This window comes from Pristiophorus japonicus, chromosome 17 (genome assembly GCF_044704955.1).
Source record: "Pristiophorus japonicus isolate sPriJap1 chromosome 17, sPriJap1.hap1, whole genome shotgun sequence".
NCBI classification, from domain to species: domain Eukaryota; kingdom Metazoa; phylum Chordata; class Chondrichthyes; family Pristiophoridae; genus Pristiophorus; species Pristiophorus japonicus.
Window position 1 is genome coordinate 125,551,288 of NC_091993.1, and position 23,262 is coordinate 125,574,549.

The 23,262-nt window shown below is 47.3% G+C and overlaps 1 protein-coding gene across 6 annotated transcripts in view; it reads right to left on the reverse strand.

Annotated features, from left to right (window-relative positions):
* Positions 1 to 23,262, reverse strand: part of LOC139228079 (suppressor of tumorigenicity 7 protein homolog) — a 197,262-nt gene that overhangs the window by 96,129 nt on the left and 77,871 nt on the right. For 4 of the 6 annotated variants that reach the window (XM_070859248.1, XM_070859246.1, XM_070859245.1 and 1 more), the window contains 3 exons: positions 8,566 to 8,728; positions 3,003 to 3,057; positions 1,907 to 2,022 (listed from right to left, as the gene is read on the reverse strand). In XM_070859248.1, coding sequence (XP_070715349.1) covers positions 1,907 to 2,022; positions 3,003 to 3,057; positions 8,566 to 8,728 — 334 coding nt within the window. The remainder of the gene's footprint in view (positions 1 to 1,906; positions 2,023 to 3,002; positions 3,058 to 8,565; positions 8,729 to 23,262) is intronic. The other 2 variants (XM_070859250.1, XM_070859249.1) reach the window with 1 other exon arrangement.

Consider the following 23,262-nt stretch of genomic DNA (forward strand, 5'->3'; position numbering starts at 1 on the left):
ATCTGAGATCGGCAGTCACAGAGTCTGACACACAATCGGATTCTCATGCGGAAAGCATGCCTGCACAGGTGTGCGGAGCTAACCTCGCACCCGGTAAGCTTTTAGAGGTTTTAGAATGCCCAGACGCTCAGGGACAGGGAAGTGCAGCTGAGCCCAAGATCATCATCGTCATCATAGGCAGTCCCTCGGAATCGAGGAAGACTTGCTTCCACTCTTAAAATGATGGGTGAACAGTCCAATACGAGAGCCACAGTCCCTGTCACAGGTGGGACAGATAGTCGTTGAGGGTAAGGGAAGGTGGGACAGGTTTGCCGCATGCTCTTTCCACTGCCTGCGCTTAATTTCTGAATGCTCTCGGTGATGAGACTCGAGGTGCTCAGCGCCCTCCCGGATGCACTTCCTCCACTTAGGGCAGTCTTTGGTCAGGGACGCCCAGGTGTAAGTGGGGATGTTGCACTTTTTCAGGGAGGCTTTGAGAGTGTCCTTGTAACGTTTCTTCTGCCCACCTTTGGCTTTTTTGTCGTGAAGGAGTTCCAAGTAGAGCATTTGCTTTGGGAGTCTCGTGTCTGGCATGCGAACGATATGGCCTGCCCAGCAGATCTGATCAAGTGTGGTCAGTGCTTCAATGCAAGGGATGTTGGTCTGGTCGAGGATGCTAATGTTGGTGCATCTGTCCTCCCAGGGGATTTGTAGGATCTTACGGAGGCATCGTTGGTGGTATTTCTCCAGCAACTTGAGGTGTCTACTGTACATTGTCCATGTTTCAGATCCATACAGGAGTGCGGGTATTACTACAGCCCTGTAGATCATGAGGTTGGTGACATTTTTGAGGGCCTGGTCTTCAGGGCCCAAGATCAGATCAGCCATGGTCTTATTAAATGGCGGAGCAGGCTCGAGGGGCCAAATGGCCTACTCCTGCTCCTATTTCTTATGTTTTTATGTTAAACATTTTTAAATAGTTTCCCACATTACAATAGTGACTACACTCCAAAAGTACTTCATTGGCATATGCCACATATAATAGACAGCTCAAAGCGCTGGAGAAGTACCACCACGCTGTCTCCGCAAGATCCTGCAAATCCCTTGCGAGGATAGAAGCACCAACGTTAGTGTTCTCAATCAGGCCAACATCCCCAGCATTGAAGCACTGACCACACTCGACCAGCTCCGTTGGGCGGGCCACATTGTCAGCATGCCCGACACGAGACTCCCAAAGCAAGTGCTCGACTCGGAACTCCTTCACGGCAAGCGAGCCCCAGATTGGCAGAGGAAACGTTTCAAGGACACCCTCAAAGCTTCCCTGATAAAATGCAACATCCCCACCGACACCTGGGAGTCCCTGGCCAAAGACCGCCCTAAGTGGAGGAAGTGTATCCGGGAGGGCGCTGAGCACCTCGAGTCTCGTCGCCGAGAGCATGCAGAAACCAAGCACAGGCAGCAGAAGGAGCGTGCGGCAAACCAGACTCCCCTCCCACCCTTTCCCTCAACCACTGTCTGTCCCACCTGTGACATTAATTCCCGTATTGGACTGTTCAGTCACGTAAGAACTCACTTTTAGAGTGGAAGCAAGTCTTCCTCGATTTCAAGGGACTGCGTTTGATGATGATGGCATACTCCTGCTCCTATTTCTTATGTTCTTATGTTAAACATTTTTAAATAGTTTCCTGCATTACAACAGTGACTACACTTTAAAGTACTTCATTAGCTGTAAAGCGCTTTGAGACGTCCGGTGATCGTGAAAGGCGCTATATAAATGCAAGTCTTTCTTTCTTAATTGTCTTTTAAGTGACACCCCCCCAGCCAAGTGTTTTTTTTAAAATCCGGTTTGATGCGTCACAAAGAAGTGTTTCACAATTGCACCCAAAACCCCCGGCAGATTTCTCTCCCTTCCGATCCACGGACTCACCAGCATCTGCGGGTCTAGCATGGTCTGTGTCGCAGGTGAAAAAGGTCTGGTGATCCTGCGCTGACAGGTTCATGTCATAATATGTCAGGGGCTCTCGCCCCGTCACCCATGTGTATCTTCAGAGGAGACAAAAAAAAACAGGATCACTAAACAGTAAACCCAGAAAATCTGACACCGATTGGGCTGCAGTTGGAAACATTGTGCCAGAGTGTCACTTACTCATCTGACTGAAGCCCAATGATATTAGAATGCCGCTTTTGTTTCGAAGGAACGACGCAAGGGTACAAAAAAAGAACATTTCAATACCTGTACTGGCTTTCTGTGGGAAACCGCAATTTTTATCAAGCTGTTAATAACACAAAGTTACATTTACTCTGTTCAGTGAGCTCGGGCACTACATTATTTACAATTGATATTTTCTGCTCGTGTATGTATCATAGAATCATAGAAATTTACAGCATGGAAGGAGGCCATTTCGGTCCATTGTGTCCGTGCCGGCCAAAACACCATGTATTGGTGTTAGTATCCATATTTATGAAAGAAAACTGTTAATGTAGTATGGCCACAATGTCTGTATCAATGCAAAAAGGAGTCTTCCTTAGGCAGAGTTTTTTTTGTCATTAATTTTATGCTCATTGAGTTGACGGGCATCATTGTAGAGGAAAAGAACAGTCTTCCACTCCAAACAACTCATGTCAACATCAAACGTTTCCCCAGTGTCTACACTGTCCCATCCAACACTCCCAGGGCAGGTACAGCACAGGTTAGATACAGAGTAAATCTCCGTCTACACTGTCCCATCAAACACTCCCAGGGCAGGTACAGCACGGAGTTAGATACAGAGTAAATCTCCGTCTACACAGTCCCATCAACACTCCCAGGGCAGGTACAGCACGGGGTTAGATACAGAGTAAAGCTGTATCTACATTGTCCGATCAAATGAGGTTTGTGCCATGTTACAGTGCCCAATAGACTGAGCTGCAGAAGCTCCTTACTCGCGAGCAAATAATCCCCTCGACTAGCACTCCATTGGGGCACGCGCAAACACACACACTTAACAAACGTTGCCTTATTCACCATATTGACACTGACATACCTGCTGTACTCCGCTCCTCTGAAGAGATTCAGCGGGTTTCTCCACACCTTACATTCTGCCAATACAAATTTTGAGATGTTTAATGATAAAATACAAAATGTTGAACCCGATGCAAGTAAATGTAGCTCTTAAAGACTGTCCAGTAAGGATTGGTTGGTGCAGTGGGCTAGCCATTGACCTGCCACCTCTTGTACTTGGGCTGAAAGCCAGCCCAGATAATCAGATGATAATCTCCTTTATCTGCTGGATACAAGGGTCCAGAGTTAACGGACCATGGGCAGACTCAGTCTAATGTCTAGTTAGACAGAGGCCCCGTAAATATAACAATTTGCATTTGTATAGCACCTATAACATAGCAAAAGGTCCTACGGCGCTTCACAGGAGCATAATGGGAACAGTTGGCACCGATCAAAAGAAGGGTTTGAACACGATGATGAGAATTTTAAAGGGTGCTTCAGAGAGGCACAAAGGACATTGAGCCAAGGTAGGAGATAGTAGGACGGGGGTAACCAAACACTTGGTCAAGGAGAAAGGTTTTAAGGAGGGTCTTAAATGAGGAAAGGAAAGTCCAGAGATGGAAAAGTTTAGGGAGGGGATTTCTGATCATGGAGGCTAAAGGCATGGCTACCAAAGGCGCAAAAAAAGATAGTAGGGGATACAGGAGAGAGCAGAATCAGAGAGTTTGGGGATGGTGAGGTCAAGGTAAGGTCAGAGGGATTTAAACACAAGGATATGAATTTTAAATTTGAGGCATCGGGGAACAGCAGCTAATGCAGGACAGCGAGACTGGGCTGATGGGCAAGTGGGACCTGATGTGTGTTGGGATACAGGCAGCATCCGACAAAATCGACAAGCTCATTCAGAGACAGTTAGTGCAGGAAATGAATAAAAATAACAGCCCGGGGCAATATGGGGCAGAGTAGAAGGAGTGCTTGATGATGGCACTGAATACCTGAACTGGAAACATTCAATTCCCCAGCACCGATATCGCTCAGCTTTGACAGAGTGTGAAACGAAGGAACATTTTCCACATGTATTTTACCACTTTCATCCCCCATGTTACTACTCAGCAAGGCATTCACTTATCCCAATGTTTTAAAGGATTTAGGGTTGAGATGCATCACTTGTAATATAGTGGTCCCTTAGTACCAATCTATACTTAACCAATCCTCAAGTATGAGAATATGATGAATGGCTTGTCCACTTATATGTCAGCAGTATCGTGTTGTCATTCTCTGCTCCACCTCCAGCATTTCCCAGTAACTCCACTTCCTGTGCCATCTGCTCCTGTTCACCCTCTAATACCCCTTCCATGCCCCTGTGCTTCCAGCTTCTGTTCCTCCTGGGCCTCAAATCCATTTACTGGTTGTTCCCACACCTGCACTGCTTGCATCTCCAATTCCAACAAAAAAGACTTGCATTTATATAGCGCCTTTCATGTCCACCGAACATCACAAAGCGCTTTACAGCTAATGAAGTACATTTTAAAGTGTAGTCGCTGTTTTAATGTTGGAAACACGGCAGCCAATTTGTGCACAGCAAGCTCCTCAACATAGCAATGTGATAATGATCAGATCATCTATTTTTTTGTTATGTTGATTCAGGAATAAATATTGGCCATGACACCGGGGAGAACTCCCCTGCTCTTCTTCAAAATAGTGCCATGGGATCTTTTAAGTCCACCTGAGAGAGCAGACGGGGCCTCGGTTTAACGTCTCATCCGAAAGACGGCACCTCCGACAGTGCAGCGCTCGCTCAGCACTGCACTGAGCGTGTCAGTCTAGATTTTTTTGTGCTTCAGTCTCTGGAGTGGGACTTGAACCCACAACCTTCTGACTCAGAGGCGTGAGTGCTGCCCACTGAGCCACAGCTTCCAGCTGTTCCTCCTCCTCCAGCCCTGTGTCAGCCGTGGCTCAGTGGATAACACTCTCGTCTCTTGAGTCAGAAGATCGTGGATTCAAGTACCACTCCAGAGACTCACCACCTAATCCAGGCTGACACTCCCAGTGCAGTACTGAGGGAGCACTGCACTGTCGGAGGTGTCGTCTTTCGGATGAGATGTTAAACTGAGGCCCCGTCTGCTCTCTCAGGTGAATGTAAAAGATCCCAGGGCACTATTTCGAAGAAGAGCAGGGGGGGGGGGGGGGGGGGGGGAGGTGATGTTCTCTCCTGTGTCCTGGGCAATATTTATCCCTCAATCAAGATCACTAAAGCAGATTATCTGGTCATTATCACAATGCAGTTTGTGGGAGATTGCTGTGCGCAAATTGGCTATTGCCGTTCTTACATTATAACACTTCAAAAAGTACTTTGTTGATTGTAAAGCGCTTTGGGATGTCCTGAGGTAGTGAAAGGCGCTACAGAAATGCAAGTTCTTTCTTTCTGCTTGCACTGCCCGGAGCTCCAATGCCCAGCTGGGCCGCTTCCTGTGCCATCTGCACCTCAGCTTTGGAAAAACAACATACTCCCCTGAATCATTTGCAGGTGAGACAACGATCCTGTAAGCGACAGAGTGCTGAAACCCAGAGCGCCCCGTGTAACCAGCTCCTTAGCAGAACATTCAAAGTGCAGTAACTCCTTCCTTCATTGTTAAAATTACTGTCACGTGTGTAACGCAGCGTGAGAATTTATGGAGGTATACAAGTAATTGGAGAGTTATTTCATGGAGTCTCTTCATTGAAGCTCTCATATACCGCACACCGAAAAACGCAGAATGAACTGTTAGCATGCTAAAGTGACTCCAGTTATATGCAGAGTCCACTGCACTTTGGATTAGTCAAGTGTCAGCTGTGGCTCAGTGGGTCACACCCTCGCACCTGAGTCAGAATATTGTGGGTTCAAGTCACACTCCAGGGGCTCGAGCGCAAAAATCTAGACCGACACTCACAGTGCAGTACTGAGGGAGTGCTGCACTGTTGGAAGTGCCGTCTTTTAGATGAGATGTTAAACCGAGGCCCCGTCTGCTCTCTCAAGTGGATGTAAAAGATCCCATGGCACTATTTCGAAGAAGAGCAGGGGCGTTATCCCTGGTGTCCTGGGGCCAATATTTATCCCTCAATCAACATCACTAAAACAGATTATCTGGTCATTATCACATTGCTGTTTGTGGGAGCTTGCTGTGCGCAAATTGATGGCTGCCACGTTTCCCACATTACAATAGTGACTACACTCCAAAAGTACTTCAGTGGCTATAAAACGCTTGGAGACGTCCGGTGGTCATGAAAGACACTATATAAATGCAAGTCTTTCTTTAATCACTCATCGTGAATCATGAAATATATTTGCTGGGAACCCAAATAATAGGTGAACGAACTGTAGACAAGCAATCCAACTTTAGCTCTATTAATTGGGGGGGGGAGCGGGGGAGGGTGACGGTTCTTGGGAAACTTGCCCCGGCAACTATTGCACCCAATCCAGCCAGCATCTCAAAAAAAGACAACGGCCACACACTGCGCTTCTGATCTCAACTCTATCGGTGGAGACTGATGCCTCAATGGTTGCGAGGGACGGGGCGAAAGATTAAAAACAGCATCAACCAAGAGCTGGGAACAGGTTTGCCCGACTGCCTCTCTGCACTCCCATGGAGAGGCTTAACAAACCAGGAGGGGAAATGTACAGAAGGTCATAACTGAAGACAGGCAGATTGATTGAAGAGCTTAAAAGCTATAGACTGGTCGTTCAATCAATCAGCCAATCCCCCAACCCGTCTATTTTATGGTAGCAGATCCATTAGTGCTTTTCAATCATATCTCCAAGAGGCTGACACTTTGATTGCTGGGTATCCTTGTTCAATAAATCTAATTTGAGTATTTAAACGAGGTGCTGTTGAAGGTCGTTTCATGGAATGGTGCCATGGGCTGAAAGTAGTGTGACATCAGCAATTGTTTTAGGCACAGAATGTCTCGTCTGCTGCCGATGATCCCCAGCTACTGTCGGTATCACTAGAGCTCCGCTCACACAACCAAGTCAGCTCCTTATTCACGCTAAAAAACTGTTTACAGAACAGAAACTTGCCATGTCATTTCTGTGGCAAAAATTCAAAGTATACAGATGTGAATCTGACCATGCCCAGTATACAGGTGTGATTCTATGATGCGATTCCCAGTATATAGGTGTGATTCTATGATGGGATTTACAGTATACAGGTGTGATTCTATGATGGGATGCTCAGTCTACAGATGTGATTCTATGATGGGATTCCCAGTATACAGTAGTAATTCTAAGATGGGATTCCCAGTATACAGGTGTGATTTTATGATGGGATTCCCAGTATACAGGTGTAATTCTATGATGGGATTCCCAGTATACAGGTGTGATTCTATGATGGGATTCCCAGTATACAGGTGTGATTCGATGATGGGATTCCCAGTATACAGGTGTGATTCGATGATGGGATTTACAGTAAACAGGTGTGATTCTATGATGGGATTTACAGTATACAGGTGTGATTCTATGATAGAATTCCCAGTATACAGGTGTGATTGTATAGGATTCTTAGAATTGTGGAATGTCTTATTACATAAATTGGCCATTCGGCCTATCAAGCCTGCACTGTTGTATTTCTCCGTAATCAACTTTATCCAATCCCCTTCTCCTGCTTGCTTTTAAAAAATTCATTCACGGGATGCAGGCATCGCTGGCAAGGATGGCATTTATTGCCCATCCCTAATTGGTGGTGCTGAGCTGCCTTCTTGAAGCACTGCAGTCCGTGTGGTGAAGGTGCTCCCACAGAGGGAGTTCCAGGATTGTGACCCAGCGACGATGAAGGAACGGCCGATATATTTCCAAGTCAGGATGGTGTATGACTGGGAGGGGAACGTGGAGGTGGTGGTGTTCCCATGCACCTGCTGCCCATCCTACTAGATGGTAGTGGTCGCAGGTTTGGAAGGTGCTGTCGAAGAAGCCTTGGCAAGTTGCTGCAGTTCATCTTTTAGATGGTACACACTGCAGCCAATATTGCTTTATTTCATGAGCTAATTCGGACAAGAGAGTGGATCATGTACAAGAATAATTCATCTTATGCGGGAAGTTGATCCCAGGCAAATTATCTACGGTGGTGATGGGCTCAAATCGCAGCAGACACAAACTAACTGCGAGGAAGTCAGGAGCAGGATGGAGAAGCGGCAGAAACCTATTCACCCAAAGGGTCACTGAGCTGCCAGGGAAGGACAATGGAACAGATTATAAATGGATTCCGGAGATAATTGGACATGTTTGTGGAGAGAAAGGAGATTGAGGGATATGGTGGAGGGGTCAGATTGGTCTACAAAAAAAGCTTGTTGGATCTTATTCCTAAAAAAACATCTTCCCTTAATTGCAGTAGCAGAATTCTACATTATTTCATCCCCAGCAATTTATAGTTATGGCGAATATATATCTTCCAAAGTTCACTATTGATCAAAAGTAGTGAACAGCAGAAAATGTCCCGCTAAGAAAACTAAAATGGAGGATGCAGAAATCACGAGGCATTTAAATTAAACAGTACTGTGCAGAACATGCCTCTTGAAACCATAGGTGGATTTTGTTGAACAAATATAATCAAGATATCAATAGAAGTGATTACCCGACACATTTTGCCTGTTCGATTCAGCCTCTCCATTGCTGGCGGTGAAATGAACCGAAGGCGCGTTATTATCCACCGCGCCAAGCAGCGGCCGCAAGTGGCTCACGGAGACCTGCTCAATGAAGGACGTGCCGTACTTCCGAAAATACCACCACTCAAATATCTGAAACGGGAAAGCAGATGTACAGGGACTGAACCATTACCAGACACTGCTGACCCCTCCCTCCATCCTCAGCCAAGTGCCAAAGCAAAGTTACGCTGTTTAATAAATGTTCAGGAATCAGGCGTGGCTCAGTGGGTAGTACCCTTCCGCCTCTCGGCCCCTGGCCCTCCTCGCCCCTCGGCCCCTGGCCCTCCTCGCCCCCTGGCCCTCCTCGCCCCTCGGCCCCTGGCCCACCTCGCCCCTCGGCCCCTGGCCCACCTCGCCCCCTCGGCCCCTGGCCCTCCTCGCCCCCTCGGCCCCTGGCCCTCCTCGCCCCCTGGCCCTCCTCGCCCCCTCGGCCCCTGGCCCTCCTCGCCCCCTGGCCCTCCTCGCCCACCTCGCCCCTCGGCCCCTGGCCCTCCTCGCCCCCTCGGCCCCTGGCCAGCCCGCCTCTCGGCCCCGAGCCCGCCCGCCTCTCAGTCAGAAGGTTTTGGGTTCTCGTCCCACTCCAGGGACTTGAGCACATAATCCAAGCTGACACTCCCAGTGCAGTGCTGAGGGAGCGCTGCACTGGCGGAGATGCCACCTTTCGCATGAGACGCTAAACCAAGGCCACGCCTGCCTTTTCAGGTCAACATAAAAGATCCCAAGTCACTATTTCGAGAAGAGCAGGGGAGTTATCCATGGTGTCCTGGGGCCAATATTTATCCCTCAATCACACTAAGATGACACTAAGTTGGGTGGCAGTGTGAGCTGCGAGGAGGATGCTGTGAGGCTGCAGAGCGACTTGGATAGGTTAGGTGAGTGGGCAAATGCATGGCAGATGAAGTATAATGTGGATAAATGTGAGGTTATCCACTTTGGTGGTAAAAACAGAGAGACAGACTATTATCTGAATGGTGACAGATTAGGAAAAGGGGAGGTGCAAAGAGACCTGGGTGTCATGGTACATCAGTCATTGAAGGTTGGTATGCAGGTACAGCAGGCAGTTAAGAAAGCAAATGGCATGTTGGCCTTCATAGCGAGGAGATTTGAGTACAGGGGCAGGGAGGTGTTGCTACAGTTGTACAGGGCCTTGGTGAGGCCACACCTGGAGTATTGTGTACAGTTTTGGTCTCCTAACCTGAGGAAGGACATTCTTGCTATTGAGGGAGTGCAGCGAAGGTTCACCAGACTGATTCCCGGGATGGCGGGACTGACCTATCAAGAAAGACTGGATCAACTGGGCTTGTATTCACTGGAGTTCAGAAGAATGAGAGGGGACCTCATAGAAACGTTTAAAATTCTGATGGATTTGGCCAGGTTAGATGCAGGAAGAATGTTCCCAATGTTGGGGAAGTCCAGAACCAGAGGTCACAGTCTAACGATAAGGGGTAAGCCATTTAGGACCGAGATGAGGAGGAACTTCTTCACCCAGAGTGTGGTGAACCTGTGGAATTCTCTACCACAGAAAGTTGTTGAGGCCAATTCACTAAATATATTCAAAAAGGAGTTAGATGAGGTCCTTACTACTAGGGGGATCAAGGGGTATGGCGAGAAAGCAGGAATGGGGTACTGAAGTTGAATGTTCAGCCATGAACTCATTGAATGGCGGTGCAGGCTAGAAGGGCCGAATGGCCTACTCCTGCACCTATTTTCTATGTTTCTATGTCTATCACTAAAACAGATAATCTGGTCATTATCACATTGCGGTTTGTGGGAGCTTGCTGTGCACAAATTGGCGGCCGCATTTTTCAAATTACAAGTGACTACACTTCATTGGCTGTAAAGCGCTTTGGAACGTCCTGAGGTCATGAAAGATGCTATATAAATGCAAGTTTTTTTCTGTTTTTTTTTTACAGAGTAAGTTCAGTTTGTATCAATCTCTTCTGGTGATAAAAATAAGCATTACATTTCCATTAGTTTTCTTTTCAGTACCACAAAGAAGTGTGGGCTTGTATTTGACCTCCTCGGCAGTTCACAGGACCGAAAAAACTCATCTGCCCCTGCTCCCAGCTTCCTCCTGAAGTGCTGAACTGTGGGCTCCCCAAGCCTCCAAACGCCCTCCCCTACCTAGCTTTCTAAACACGTGCGTCTGGACGCATTTAGATTGGGGGAAGAGGGGCCATCACAGCCGAGACCGATCCTGTTCGCGCCCCATATTCCCTCACACACTTTCGAGTGGGAGTCGCTGGGCATGCCTTCAGCTGCCTGGGCCCCAAGCCCTGGAATTCCCTCCCTAAGCCTCTCTCTCCCCTCTTTTAAGACGCTTCTTAATTCTAAAGTAATCAAGAAACAGCAGAGTTATCAATATGTTACATGTCCTATACATTGCACGTCGACATGTGGGAGGGCAGTTAGCACCTGAAGGAGAGTCACCATCAGGAATCGCTCTAGTGCACGGAGAACGCATCTGGTTACAAAGCAGGATTGGTAAAAGCTGAAGGGAAAGATTGATGGACGCAGTCCGGGGATGGGACGGGACGGGACACAGCATGGGCGATGGGACGCATACCTGGGGGACAGGACAAGAGAGAAGAAACACACCACACATTTTTCAAAAAAAACATAGGACTCGATGGGCCGAATGGCCTCCTTCTGCGCCGTAATAAATAATAATAATTCTAAAAATCAAAAGTTTATAGCAAATAAACCTTCAGATTGCTAGCTCCCTAAAATCTGGGTTATCAGTATTTTACTGCCCCAAGTACTGGGCAACCAGCAGCTCCCAGTGCCCGAGATCTGTTTGGGAGAGCTAGATCTAATTTACTGCTACGCATTGTAACGCAATTTTTTCACTGCACCTCAGAGGAACCCACAAGGGAGCAAACATCTTTCAAAAGCACGGAAAGAAAGCTATTTGTTCGTGCATGTCCAACGTTCACGCAGAACATCCAGCACTAGTTTCAGTGTATGTCCTGAACAGCCCCGTCAGTCGTAAAGCACTTCGCATTCTTCAGCTTCAGTTCCCACTGCACAGGCTTAAACCTTTCACTTTCTGTGACCTTTGCAGTGAATCTGTACATCGTCACAGTTTAAATAAAATGCGCCTGGCATGGGTTTTTTTTTTAAAAAGTACGTTTTCTTTTAAATGTTGTGAAAGAGTACATTAGTTTCGAGGTAGCATGTTCGAGCCGGGAGCGACGAGCCAATGCGAGTGTTACGCACATGATTTGAAAATGTGGCTATAATGAATTTGTGCGAGCTGTCAGCGTGCTGCTTGGTGGGGAAGCAAGGAATGTGACTGAAGGGTTGTTCTCTCCGTTTCACAAACAACAGGCGCCTCTTGCTGGCTGGTGTGAAGGTTGCAAGGGATGGGTTGATCCGAGGAGCAGGACAAGGATCACGTGTAAACTTTTCTGACAACGGATTCCCGCAACTTCCAACACCGGCAATCAGAGACGTCACTACATCTGCCTGAATCCAACCTCCCACTGAAGGTGCAAGCGCAGAAAATTGTTTACCTGCAAGTAAGTCCCAACACAGATGGAAACAAACTACTGGGATGGGCTTTATGTCACAAACAGTTCAGAGACAGGACAATCTAACAGTTCAGCAGACTTGTGATCTCATCTGCGCCTTGCCACTGCCTTTGGAGAATCATTCGAAACAAGACCTCATGCATTGGAAGGAAGTTAACACAACATGGGTCATAGATACCACCAGAAAACTACAGACCAGGGAGTAAAACAACTACTTACATTTATATAGCGCCTTTAACATAGTTAAACGTCCCAAGGGGTGCTTCACAGGAATGTTACCAGACAAAATTTGACACCGAGACACACAAGGAGATATTAGGCCAGATGACCAAAAGCTTGGTCAAAGAGGTAGGTTTTAAGGAGTGACTTAAAGGAGATGGGTGTATGAAGTGAATTCCAGAGCTTGGGGCCCAGGCAACAGAAACCACCGGTGGTTGAGCGATTAAAATCGGGGATGCTCAAGAGGGCAGAATTGGAGAAGCGCAGATATCTCGGGGGCTGGAGGAGGTTACAGAGATAGCGGGGGGGCGAAACCACGGAGGGATCTAAAAACAAGAATGAGAATTTGAGGCGTTGCTGGACCGGGAGCCAATGTAGGTCAGCGTGCACAGGGGTAGATGAACAGAATTTGGCAGCAAAGGTTATGGAGTGACATCTGTAGTTGGAACATTTTAGAAGGTAGAGGGGAGATACCTCTGGCGCAACAAGGGCGAGTTAGCATGGATTCACAAGCGGTAGGACTTACTGGAGTTCAAGGATATGAAGGCCCATCACTGTTCACAGTATATAAATGATTTGGAGATAGGGACAACAACAAAGATGTTCTGACGAAGGGTCATCGACTTGAAACATTAACTCTGTTTCTCTCTCCACAGATACTGCCTGACCCACTGAGTGCTTCCAGCAGTTTCTGCTTTTATTACAAAGATGTTTATGTTTGCAGAAGGTACCAAACTGGTGGGGTGAGGGTGAAGCAATAGAGAACAAACAAACCGAATACAAAGGGAGGTGGACAGGTTGGGAAGGTGGACTCATGAGTTGGAAGGGATATAAACAAAAAGGGTCCGAGGCTACAGCACACCAGATAGGGATCAGAGGGTATGGGTGGAGCGCTCACTGATACCAAAAGCACAGTGTTTAGCGCACTAAGGAAAACTAATGGGATCTTGGGATGTATAGACAGAGAGCAGAAATCCCAGGAGTTGACAAATGAGTCCATGTAAGGCACTGATACAGTCACATCTGGAGCGCTGGGCCCTGGAACATCATGGGCCGCCCCGACCTGTGTGAGAACACTACCGCAGGTCGGGCCTATAAATAGAGCTGGAGCGCCGGGCCCTGGAACACTGTGCAGAGGTGCGGCGAATGAGGGTACGGGGCCCAGAAGGGCCAAGGGCCCAGGGGCAGCACGGGCCCAGCCCACACTGCGATATGTGTGCGCACTAGGTCCGTGCAGCAGAGCAGGTCTCCAGTCGTCCTGGTAACCCTTGCCACTGGATAAAGGCCTAGTTCTGTCAAGCCCGTGTGGTGGTCACCCCACGTTAAGAAAATCCACGCACAGGCATCTTCCACCCCCTCAACTGGGGGTTCAGGACTGGAACATCGGGTCCTTCATTGAAACATCTGTGAACTCTTGTGGAAGCAAGTCATCCTCGCTCGAGGGACCACCTATGATGACTGTGTACAATTCTAGTCACTAAACTATAGAAGGGATATCCAGGCATGTGGGGCTGTGCCGAAAAGGGCAAACAAATCGACAACCAGCCTAAAGCATCTGGGTGATGTGCTATCCTATGTTCTATTTACAACTAACTTTTAAAACAGTAAAGGATGCATTATTAAATGTGCAGACCGGTTTTCACGCACACTCTCTGAAGTACACATACACGGTTATATGATCATCATCATGGGTACTCCCTCGGAATCGAGGAAGATTTGCTTTCACTCGTGAAGTGAGTTCTTTGGTGGCTGAACAGTCCAATACGAGAGCCACAGTCTCTGTCACAGGTGGGACAGACAGTGGTTGAAGGAAGGGGTGGGTGGGACTGATTTGCCCCACGCTCCTTCCGCTGCCTGCGCTTATTTTCTGCATGCTCTCGGCGTTGAGGCTCGAGGTGCTCAGTGCCCTCCTGGATGCTCTTCCTCCACTTAAGGTGGTCTTTGGCCAGGGACTCCCAGGTGTCAGTGAGGATGTCGCACTTTATCAGGGAGGCTTTGAGGGTGCCCTGACCCGGTCTGGCCTATATGCAACTCCAGCAATGTGAGTGACTCTTAACTGCCCTCTGAAATGGCCCAGCAAGACACTCAGCATGGATTTGTGAAAGGGAAATCATGCTTGACAGATCTTCTGGAATTTTTTGAGGATGTTTCCAGTAGAGTTGACAAGGGAGAACCAGTTGATGTGGTGTATTTGGACTTTCAGAAGGCTTTCGACAAGGTCCCACACAAGAGATTAATGTGTAAAGTTAAAGCACATGGGATTGGGGGTAGTGTGCTGACGTTGATTGAGAACTGGTTGGCAGACAGGAAGCAAAGAGTAGGAGTAAATGGGTACTTTTCGGAATGGCAGGCAATGACTAGTGGGGTACCGCAAGGTTCTGTGCTGGGGCCCCAGCTGTTTACATTGTACATTAATGATTTAGATGAGGGGATTAAATTTAGTATCTCCAAATTTGTGGATGACACTAAGTTGGGTGGCAGTATGAGCTGCGAGGAGGATGCTATGAGGCTGCAGAGTGACTTGGATAGGTTAGATGAGTGGGAAAATGCATGGCAGATGAAGTATAATGTGGATAAATGTGAGGTTATCCACTTTGGTGGTAAAAACAGAGAGACAGACTATTATCTGAATGGTGACAGATTAGGAAAAGGGAAGGTGCAACGAGACCTGGGTGTCATGGTATATCAGTCACTGAAGGTTGGCATGCAGGTACAGCAGGCGGTTAAGAAAGCAAATGGCATGTTGGCCTTCATAGCGAGGGGATTTGAATACAGGGGCAGGGAGGTGTTGCTACAGTTGTACAGAGCCTTGGTGAGGCTACACCTGGAGTATTGTGTACAGTTTTGGTCTCCTAACTTGAGGAAGGACATTCTTGCTATTGAGGGAGTGCAGCGAAGGTTCACCAGACTGATTCCCGGGATGGCGGGACTGACATATCAAGAAAGACTGGATCAACTGGGCTTGTATTCACTGCCGTTCAGAAGAATGAGAGGGGATCTCATAGAAACGTTTAAAATTCTGACGGGTTTAGACAGGTTAGATGCATGAAGAATGTTCCCAATGTTGGGGAAGTCCAGAACTAGGGATCACAGTCTAAGGATAAGGGGTAAGCCATTTAGGACCGAGATGAGGAGAAACTTCTTCACCCAGAGAGTGGTGAACCTGTAGAATTCTCTACCACAGAAAGTTGTTGAGGCCAATTCACTAAATACATTCAAAAAGGAGTTAGATGAAGTCCTTACTACTCGGGGGATCAAGGGGTATGGCGAGAAAGCAGGAATAGAAACATAGAAACATAGAAAATATGTGCAGGAGTAGGCCATTCGGCCCTTCTAGCCTGCACCGCCATTCAATGAGTTCATGGCTGAACATGCAACTTCAGTACCCCATTCCTGCTTTCTCACCATACCCCTTGATTCCCCTAGTAGTAAGGACTCCATCTAACTCCTTTTTGAATATATTTAGTGAATTGGCTTCAACAACTTTCTGTGGTAGAGAATTCCACAGATTCACCACTCTCTGGGTGAAGAAATTCCTCCTCATCTCGGTCCTAAATGGCTTGCCCCTTATCCTTAGACTGTGTCCCCTGGTTTTGGACTTCCCCAACATTGGGAACATTCTTCCTGCATCTAACCTGTCAAACCCCGTCAGAATTTTAAACGTTTCTATGAGGTCCCCTCTCATTCTTCTGAACTCCAGTGAATACAAGCCCAGTTGATCCAGTCTTTCTTGATAGGTCAGTCCCGCCATCCCAGGAATCAGTCTGGTGAACCTTCGCTGCACTCCCTCAATAGCAAGAATGTCCTTCCTCAGGTTAGGAGACCAAAACTGTACACAATACTCCAGGTGTGGCCTCACCAAGGCCCTGTACAACTGTAGCAACACCTCCCTGCCCCTGTACTCAAATCCCCTCGCTATGAAGGCCAACATGCCATTTACTTTCTTAACCGCCTGCTGTACCTGCATGCCAACCTTCAATGACTGATGTACCATGACACCCAGGTCTCGTTGCACCTCCCCTTTTCGTAATCTGTCACCATTCAGATAATAGTCTGTCTCTCTGTTTTTACCACCAAAGTGGATAACCTCACATTTATCCACATTATACTTCATCTGCCATGCATTTGCCCACTCACCTAACCTATCCAAGTCGCTCTGCAGCCTCATAGCATCCTCCTCGCAGCTCACACTGCCACCCAGCTTAATGTCATCCGCAAATTTGGAGATATTACATTTAATCCCCTCGTCTAAATCATTAATAAACAGTGTAAACAGCTGGGGCCCCAGCACAGAACCTTGCGGTACCCCACTAGTCACTGCCTGCCATTCTGAAAAGTACCCATTTACTCCTACTCTTTGCTTCCTGTCTGACAACCAGTTCTCAATCCATGTCCGCACACTACCCCCAATCCCATGTGCTTTAACTTTGCACATTAATCTCTTGTGTGGGACCTTGTCGAAAGCCTTCTGAAAGTCCAAATATACCACATCAACTGGTTCTCCCTTGTCCACTCTACTGGAAACATCCTCAAAAAATTCCAGAAGATTTGTCAAGCATGATTTCCCTTTCACAAATCCATCCTGACTTGGACCTATCATATCACCTCTTTCCAAATGCACTGCTATGACATCCTTAATAATTGATTCCATCATTTTACCCACTACTGATGTCAGGCTGACCGGTCTACAATTCCCTGTTATCTCTCTCCTTCCTTTTTTAAAAAGTGGGGTTACATTGGCTACCCTCCACTCCATAGGAACTGATCCAGAGTCAATGGAATATTGGAAAATGACTGTCAATGCATCCACTATTTCCAAGGCCACCTCCTTAAGTACTCTGGGATGCAGTCCATCAGGCCCTGGGGATTTATCGGCCTTCAATCCCATCAATTTCCCCAACACAATTTCCCGACTAATAAGGATTTCCCTCAGTTCCTCCTCCTTACTAGACCCTCCGACCCCTTTTACATCCGGAAGGTTGTTTGTGTCCTCCTCAGTGAATACCGAACCAAAGTACTTGTTCAATTGGTCCGCCATTTCTTTGTTCCCCGTTATGATTTCCCCTGATTCTGACTGCAGGGGACCTACATTTGTCTTTACTAACCTTTTTCTCTTTACATATCTATAGAAACTTTTGCAATCCGTCTTAATGTTCCCTGCAAGCTTCTTCTCGTACTCCATTTTCCCTGCCCTAATCAAACCCTTTGTCCTCCTCTGCTGAGTTCTAAATTTCTCCCAGTCCCCGGGTTCGCTGCTATTTCTGGCCAATTTGTATGCCACTTCCTTGGCTTTAATACTATCCCTGATTTCCCTTGATAGCCACGGTTGAGCCACCTTCCCTTTTTTATTTTTACGCCAGACAGGAATGTACAATTGTTGTACTTCATCCATGCGGTCTCTAAATGTCTGCCATTGCCCATCCACAGTCAACCCCTTCAGTATCATTCGCCAATCTATCCTAGCCAATTCACGCCTCATACCTTCAAAGTTACCCTTCTTTAAGTTCTGGACCATGGTCTCTGAATTAACTGTTTCATTCTCCATCCTAATGCAGAATTCCACCATATTATGGTCACTCTTCCCCAAGGGGTCTCGCACAACGAGATTGCTAATTAATCCTCTCTCATTACACAACACCCAGTCTAAGATGGCCTCCCCCCTAGTTAGTTCCTCGACATATTGGTCTAAAAAACCATCCCTTATGCACTCCAGGAAATCCTCCTCCACCGTATTGCTTCCAGTTTGGTTAACCCAATCTATGTGCATATTAAAGTCACCCATTATAACTGCTGCACCTTTATTGCACGCACCCCTAATTTCATGTTTGATGCCCTCCCCAACATCACTACTACTGTTTGGAGGTCTGTACACAACTCCCACTAACGTTTTTTGCCCTTTAGTATTCTGCAGCTCTACCCATATAGATTCCACATCATCCAAGCTAATGTCCTTCCAAACTATTGCCTTAATTTCCTCCTTAACCAGCAATGCTACCCCACCTTCTTTTCCTTTTATTCTATCTTTCCTGAATGTTGAATACCCCTGGATGTTGAGTTCCCAGCCCTGATCATCCTGGAGCCACGTCTCCGTAATCCCAATCACATCATATTTGTTAACATCTATTTGCACAGTTAATTCATCCACTTTATTGCGGATACTCCTTGCATTAAGACACAAAGCCTTCAGGCTTGTTTTTTTAACACCCTTTGTCCTTTTAGAATTTTGCTATACAGTGGCCCTTTTTGTTCTTTGCCTTGGGTTTCTCTGCCCTCCACTTTTCCTCATCTCCTTTCTGTCTTTTGCTTTTGCCTCCTTTTTGTTTCCCTCTGTCTCCCTGCATTGGTTCCCATCCCCCTGCCATATTAGTTTAAATCCTCCCCAACAGCACTAGCAAACACTCCCCCTAGGACATTGGTTCCGGTCCTGCCCAGGTGCAGACCGTCCGGTTTGTACTGGTCCCACCTCCCCCAGAACCGGTTCCAATGCCCCAGGAATTTGAATCCCTCCCTGCTGCACCACTGCTCAAGCCACTGGTACTGAAGTTGCATGTTCAGCCATGAACTCATTGAATGGCGGTGCAGGCTCGAAGGGCCGAATGGCCGACTCCTGCACCTCTTTTCAATGTTTCTATCAGGCAGCTCACCACCACCTTCTCAAGGGCAATTCAGGATGGGCAATAAATGCTGTCCTTGCCAGCGACGCCCACATCCCAGGAACGAATAAATAAAACTGATCTCAGCGAGGGCAGTAGCAAGGAAACTCGTTGACCATGGTGTCCCCGAGCTACGGAGGGGATAGTCAGCCAGGGATCCTGCTCCCAACCAATATGTCCCCCTTTCCTCTCCAAAGTACTTGAACGTGTTGTTGCCTTCCAAATCCGTGACCACCTTTCCATTAATTCAATTTTTGAATCCTTTCAATCTGGTTTTCACCCCTGCCACAGAGCCGAAACAGCTAACAAAGTCACAAATGACATCCTTTGTGAGTGTGACAAAAGTAAACTATCCCTCCTCGTCCTCCTGGCCATGTCTGCAGCCTTTGACACAGGTGACCACTCCATCCTCCTCCAACGCCACTCCACCATGGTCCAGCTGGGTGGGACTACACTCGCCTGGTTCCATTCTTATCTATCTAATCGTAGCCAGAAAATCTCCAGCAATGGCTTCTCTTCCCACTCCCGCATCGTTACCTCTGGTATCCCCCAAGGATCAATCCTTGGCCCCCTCCTATTTCTCATCGATATGTTGCCCCTTGGCGACATCATCCGGAAACACGCCGGATGATGTATGCTGATGACACCCAGCTCTACCTCTCCACCACTTCTCTCGACCCCTGCTTGGTATCTAAATTGTCAGATTGCTTGTCCAACATCCAGTACTGGACGAGCAGAAATTTTCTTCAATTAAATATTGGGAAGACCGAAGCCGTTATCTTTGATCCCCGCCACAAACTGCGTTCCCTAACCACTGACTCCATCCCTCTCCCTAGCATCAATCTGATGGTGAACAAGACTGTTCGCAACCTAGGTGTCATATTTGACCCTGAAATGAGTTTCCAGCCACATATCCGCGGCATAACTGAAACCGCCTTTTCCCACCTCCGTAACATTGCCCGCCTCCGCCCCTGCCTCAGCTCTTCTGCTGCTGAAACCCTCATTCATGCCTTTGTTACCTCTAGACTTGACTACTCCAACTCACTCCTGGCCGGTCTTCCTCATTCCACACTACGTAAACTTGAGGTCATCCAAAACTCAGCAGCCTATGTTCTAACCCGCACCAAGTCACAATCACCCATCACCCCTGTGCTCACTGACCTACTGGTTAAATAACGCCTCGATTTCTAAATTCTCATCCTTTTTACAAATCACTCCATGGCTTCGCCCCTCCCTATCTCTGTAATCTTTTACAGCCTCACAACCCCACCTGATGTCTGCACTCCTCAAATTCTTCCTTCTTGAACATGCCTCATTATAATTACTCAACCATCAGTGGTCGTGCCTTCAGCTGTTTGGGCCCCAAGCTCGAACTCCCTCACTAACCCTCTCCGCCTTTCTTTCCTCCTTTAAGACGCTCCTTAAAACCTGCCTCTTTAACTAGGCTTTTGGTCATCTGCCTTAATTTCTTCTTTTGTGGCTCGGTATCACATTTATCTGTTTTGTCTTGTAACACTGCTGTGAAGCGACTTGAGACGTTAAATGGCACTATATAAATAAAAGTTATTGTTATTATTAATATCCAGTGACCCCTTGCTCAAAACTGAATTGGGTGAAAACAGAATTGTGCTCAGCTGTGAAGCCCCTCCTCCCCATCCGTGCATGGATAGCTGCTATCTCGCACAGTCTAGACCCACACATGGGCGATGGCCACTTGGACAAAGTAGTGGAAAGTTTCAAGTGCACATTCTTTCAAATTAATTCTCAGGATGTGGGCGTCGCTGGCAAGGCCGGCATTTATTGCCCATCCCTAATTGCCCCTTGAGAAGGTGGTGGTGAGCCGCTGCCTTGAACCGCTGCAGTCCGTGTGGTGAAGGTGCTCCCACAGTGCTGTTAGGGAGGGAGTTCCAGGAATTTGACCCAGGGTCGATGAAGGAATGGCGACGTATGTCTTGGAGGGGAACGTGGAGGTGGTGGTGTTCCCATGCACCTGCTGCCCTTGTCCTTCTAGGTGGTAGAGGCCGGGGGTTTGGGAGGTGCTGCCGAAGAAGCCTTGGCGAGATGCTGCAGTGCATCTTGTAGACGGTGCACACTGCAGCCAGGGGGCGCCGGTGGTGGAGGGAGTGAGTGTTGAAGGTGGTGGATGGGGTGTCAACTTTGTCCCAGATGATGTTGAGATTCGTGAGTGTTGCTGGAGCTGCCCCCACCCAGGCAAGTGGAGAGTATTCCCTCGCACTCCTGCCTTGTCCCTGTGGAGAGGCTTTGTGGAGTCAGGTGGTGAGCCACTGACAGTAGAATAACATGGGAGGTGGTAATGCTCACTCTTGTTGGAGATGATCATTGCCTGGCAGCTGTGTGGCAGAAATGTTACTCATTAAGCTCAATGGATATGTCCAGCTCTTGCAGCAGGTGGGCATGGACTGCTTCAGTGTCTGAGGAACGGCAATTGGAACAGAACACTGTGCAAACATGGAACTATATCCAGCACCTACCTTCGGGAGAGGAGAAAAGATATTGGGCTCAAATTTCCCGAACCTCTTTTTCTGGCGCCCTCACTCGATCTGCGCCGCTTTTGCCCGCCTCCAAGCACGCCGAAAAAAGACCTCCGTAATTTGGCCGCTCCCCAGCCTCTCCTCCGTCATGGCGCAGCATGGCCCAATGGATTGGGGGCGGAGCCAGGTCCCGGCGCTGAAAACAATGCCGGGACCTCTGCACATGCACGCGAGAGTCTGCGCGCATGTGCAGTAGCTCCTGGCAGGCCCTTTCTGCAAACGCACGTTGCAGGCTGTGTGGGAGGGGCCGAAGCACACCGTCCCTAGCCCTGGCCCAATGGGCTCCCTCGTCGGCGGCCCGCTGCGTTCCCTAAGGTAGGGTTTCTATTTTTTATTTACTGATTGATTTTGGTGCTTTAGGGGCAGGATTCCTTCCATTTTATTGTGAATTAATTGCTTATTACTTTTTGTGCTTTGTTTGGTGCTTGGTGGTGCTTTAAATGTAGTTACTTGCGCCGATACGGTCTTTCTGTGTGGACACATACACTGCCCTAAGTTAGGTTAGAACAACTTTTTTCTGGCCAAATTGGCATAAGTGGTGTAAGTGGCTGGAACGCTCCCTTTTGAAAAAAAAACTGACCGAACAAAAAACCTAACTAACTCACTTACACTGGCGCAAATTAAATGGCCGTATTTGCAACTGAAAAGATACACCAGAAAAATCAAGTTACACCAAAAAAAATGGTGCAATTCATGGGGAAATTTGGGTCCGTAGAGAGGAAGGAAATGAAGAGTGCAGCGAATGAACTGCTATATTGAAGCTTTGAGAGAGCTGTTACACGTCAGACCTATCCTTCAAAGTGTAAAAAGTATATTTTTTTTTTTAAAAGAGCTTTATTTTAGCTAGCTATATGGTCTGGAGTTGGAAATTTACAAGCTCCTCCAATCTGCTATCTTCCCTCAAACACCAATTAAACTCTGACTGACCTCATGCTGTGTGTACTTACAGTAATTAGAATTTACAACTTCAAGGAGAAAAGGCAACTTAAGCACCATAATATATTGTGCATTAGGTGGCATAATATTCATGTCGATCTAAATTAACCTATCATCCAAGCGAATGTAAACATATGTATATTCATATACATTTATATTCTCTGTATATTTATATATATTTATATTCTCTGTATATTTTATATACATTTATATTCTCTGTATATTATATGCAATAAAACATAAGAAATAGGAGCAGGAGTAGGCCATTTGGCCCCTCGAGCCTGCTCCGCAATTCACTAAGATCATGGCTGATCTGATCTTGGGCTCAGCTCCACTTCCCTGCCCGCACCCCATAACCCTCAACTCCCCTATCGTTCAAAAATCTGTCTATCTCTACCTTAAACGACCCAGCCTCCACAGCTCTCGGGGGCAGAGAATTCTAAAGATTCACGATCTTCAAAAAAGAAATTCCTTCACCGCTCCATTTTAAATGGGCCACCCCTTATTCTGAAACTATGCCCCCAAGTTCTAGATTCCCCCACGAGGGGAAACATCCTCTCTGCATCTACCCTGTCAAGCCGCTTTAGAATCTTATGTTTCATATCGCCTCTCGTTCTTCTAAACTCCAATGAGTACAGGCCCAACCTGCTCAACCTTTCTTCATACATTTTATATTCTCTGTATTTTATATACATTTCACAAATAAAGAAAGCTTTCACTGCCACTTCCGGAGT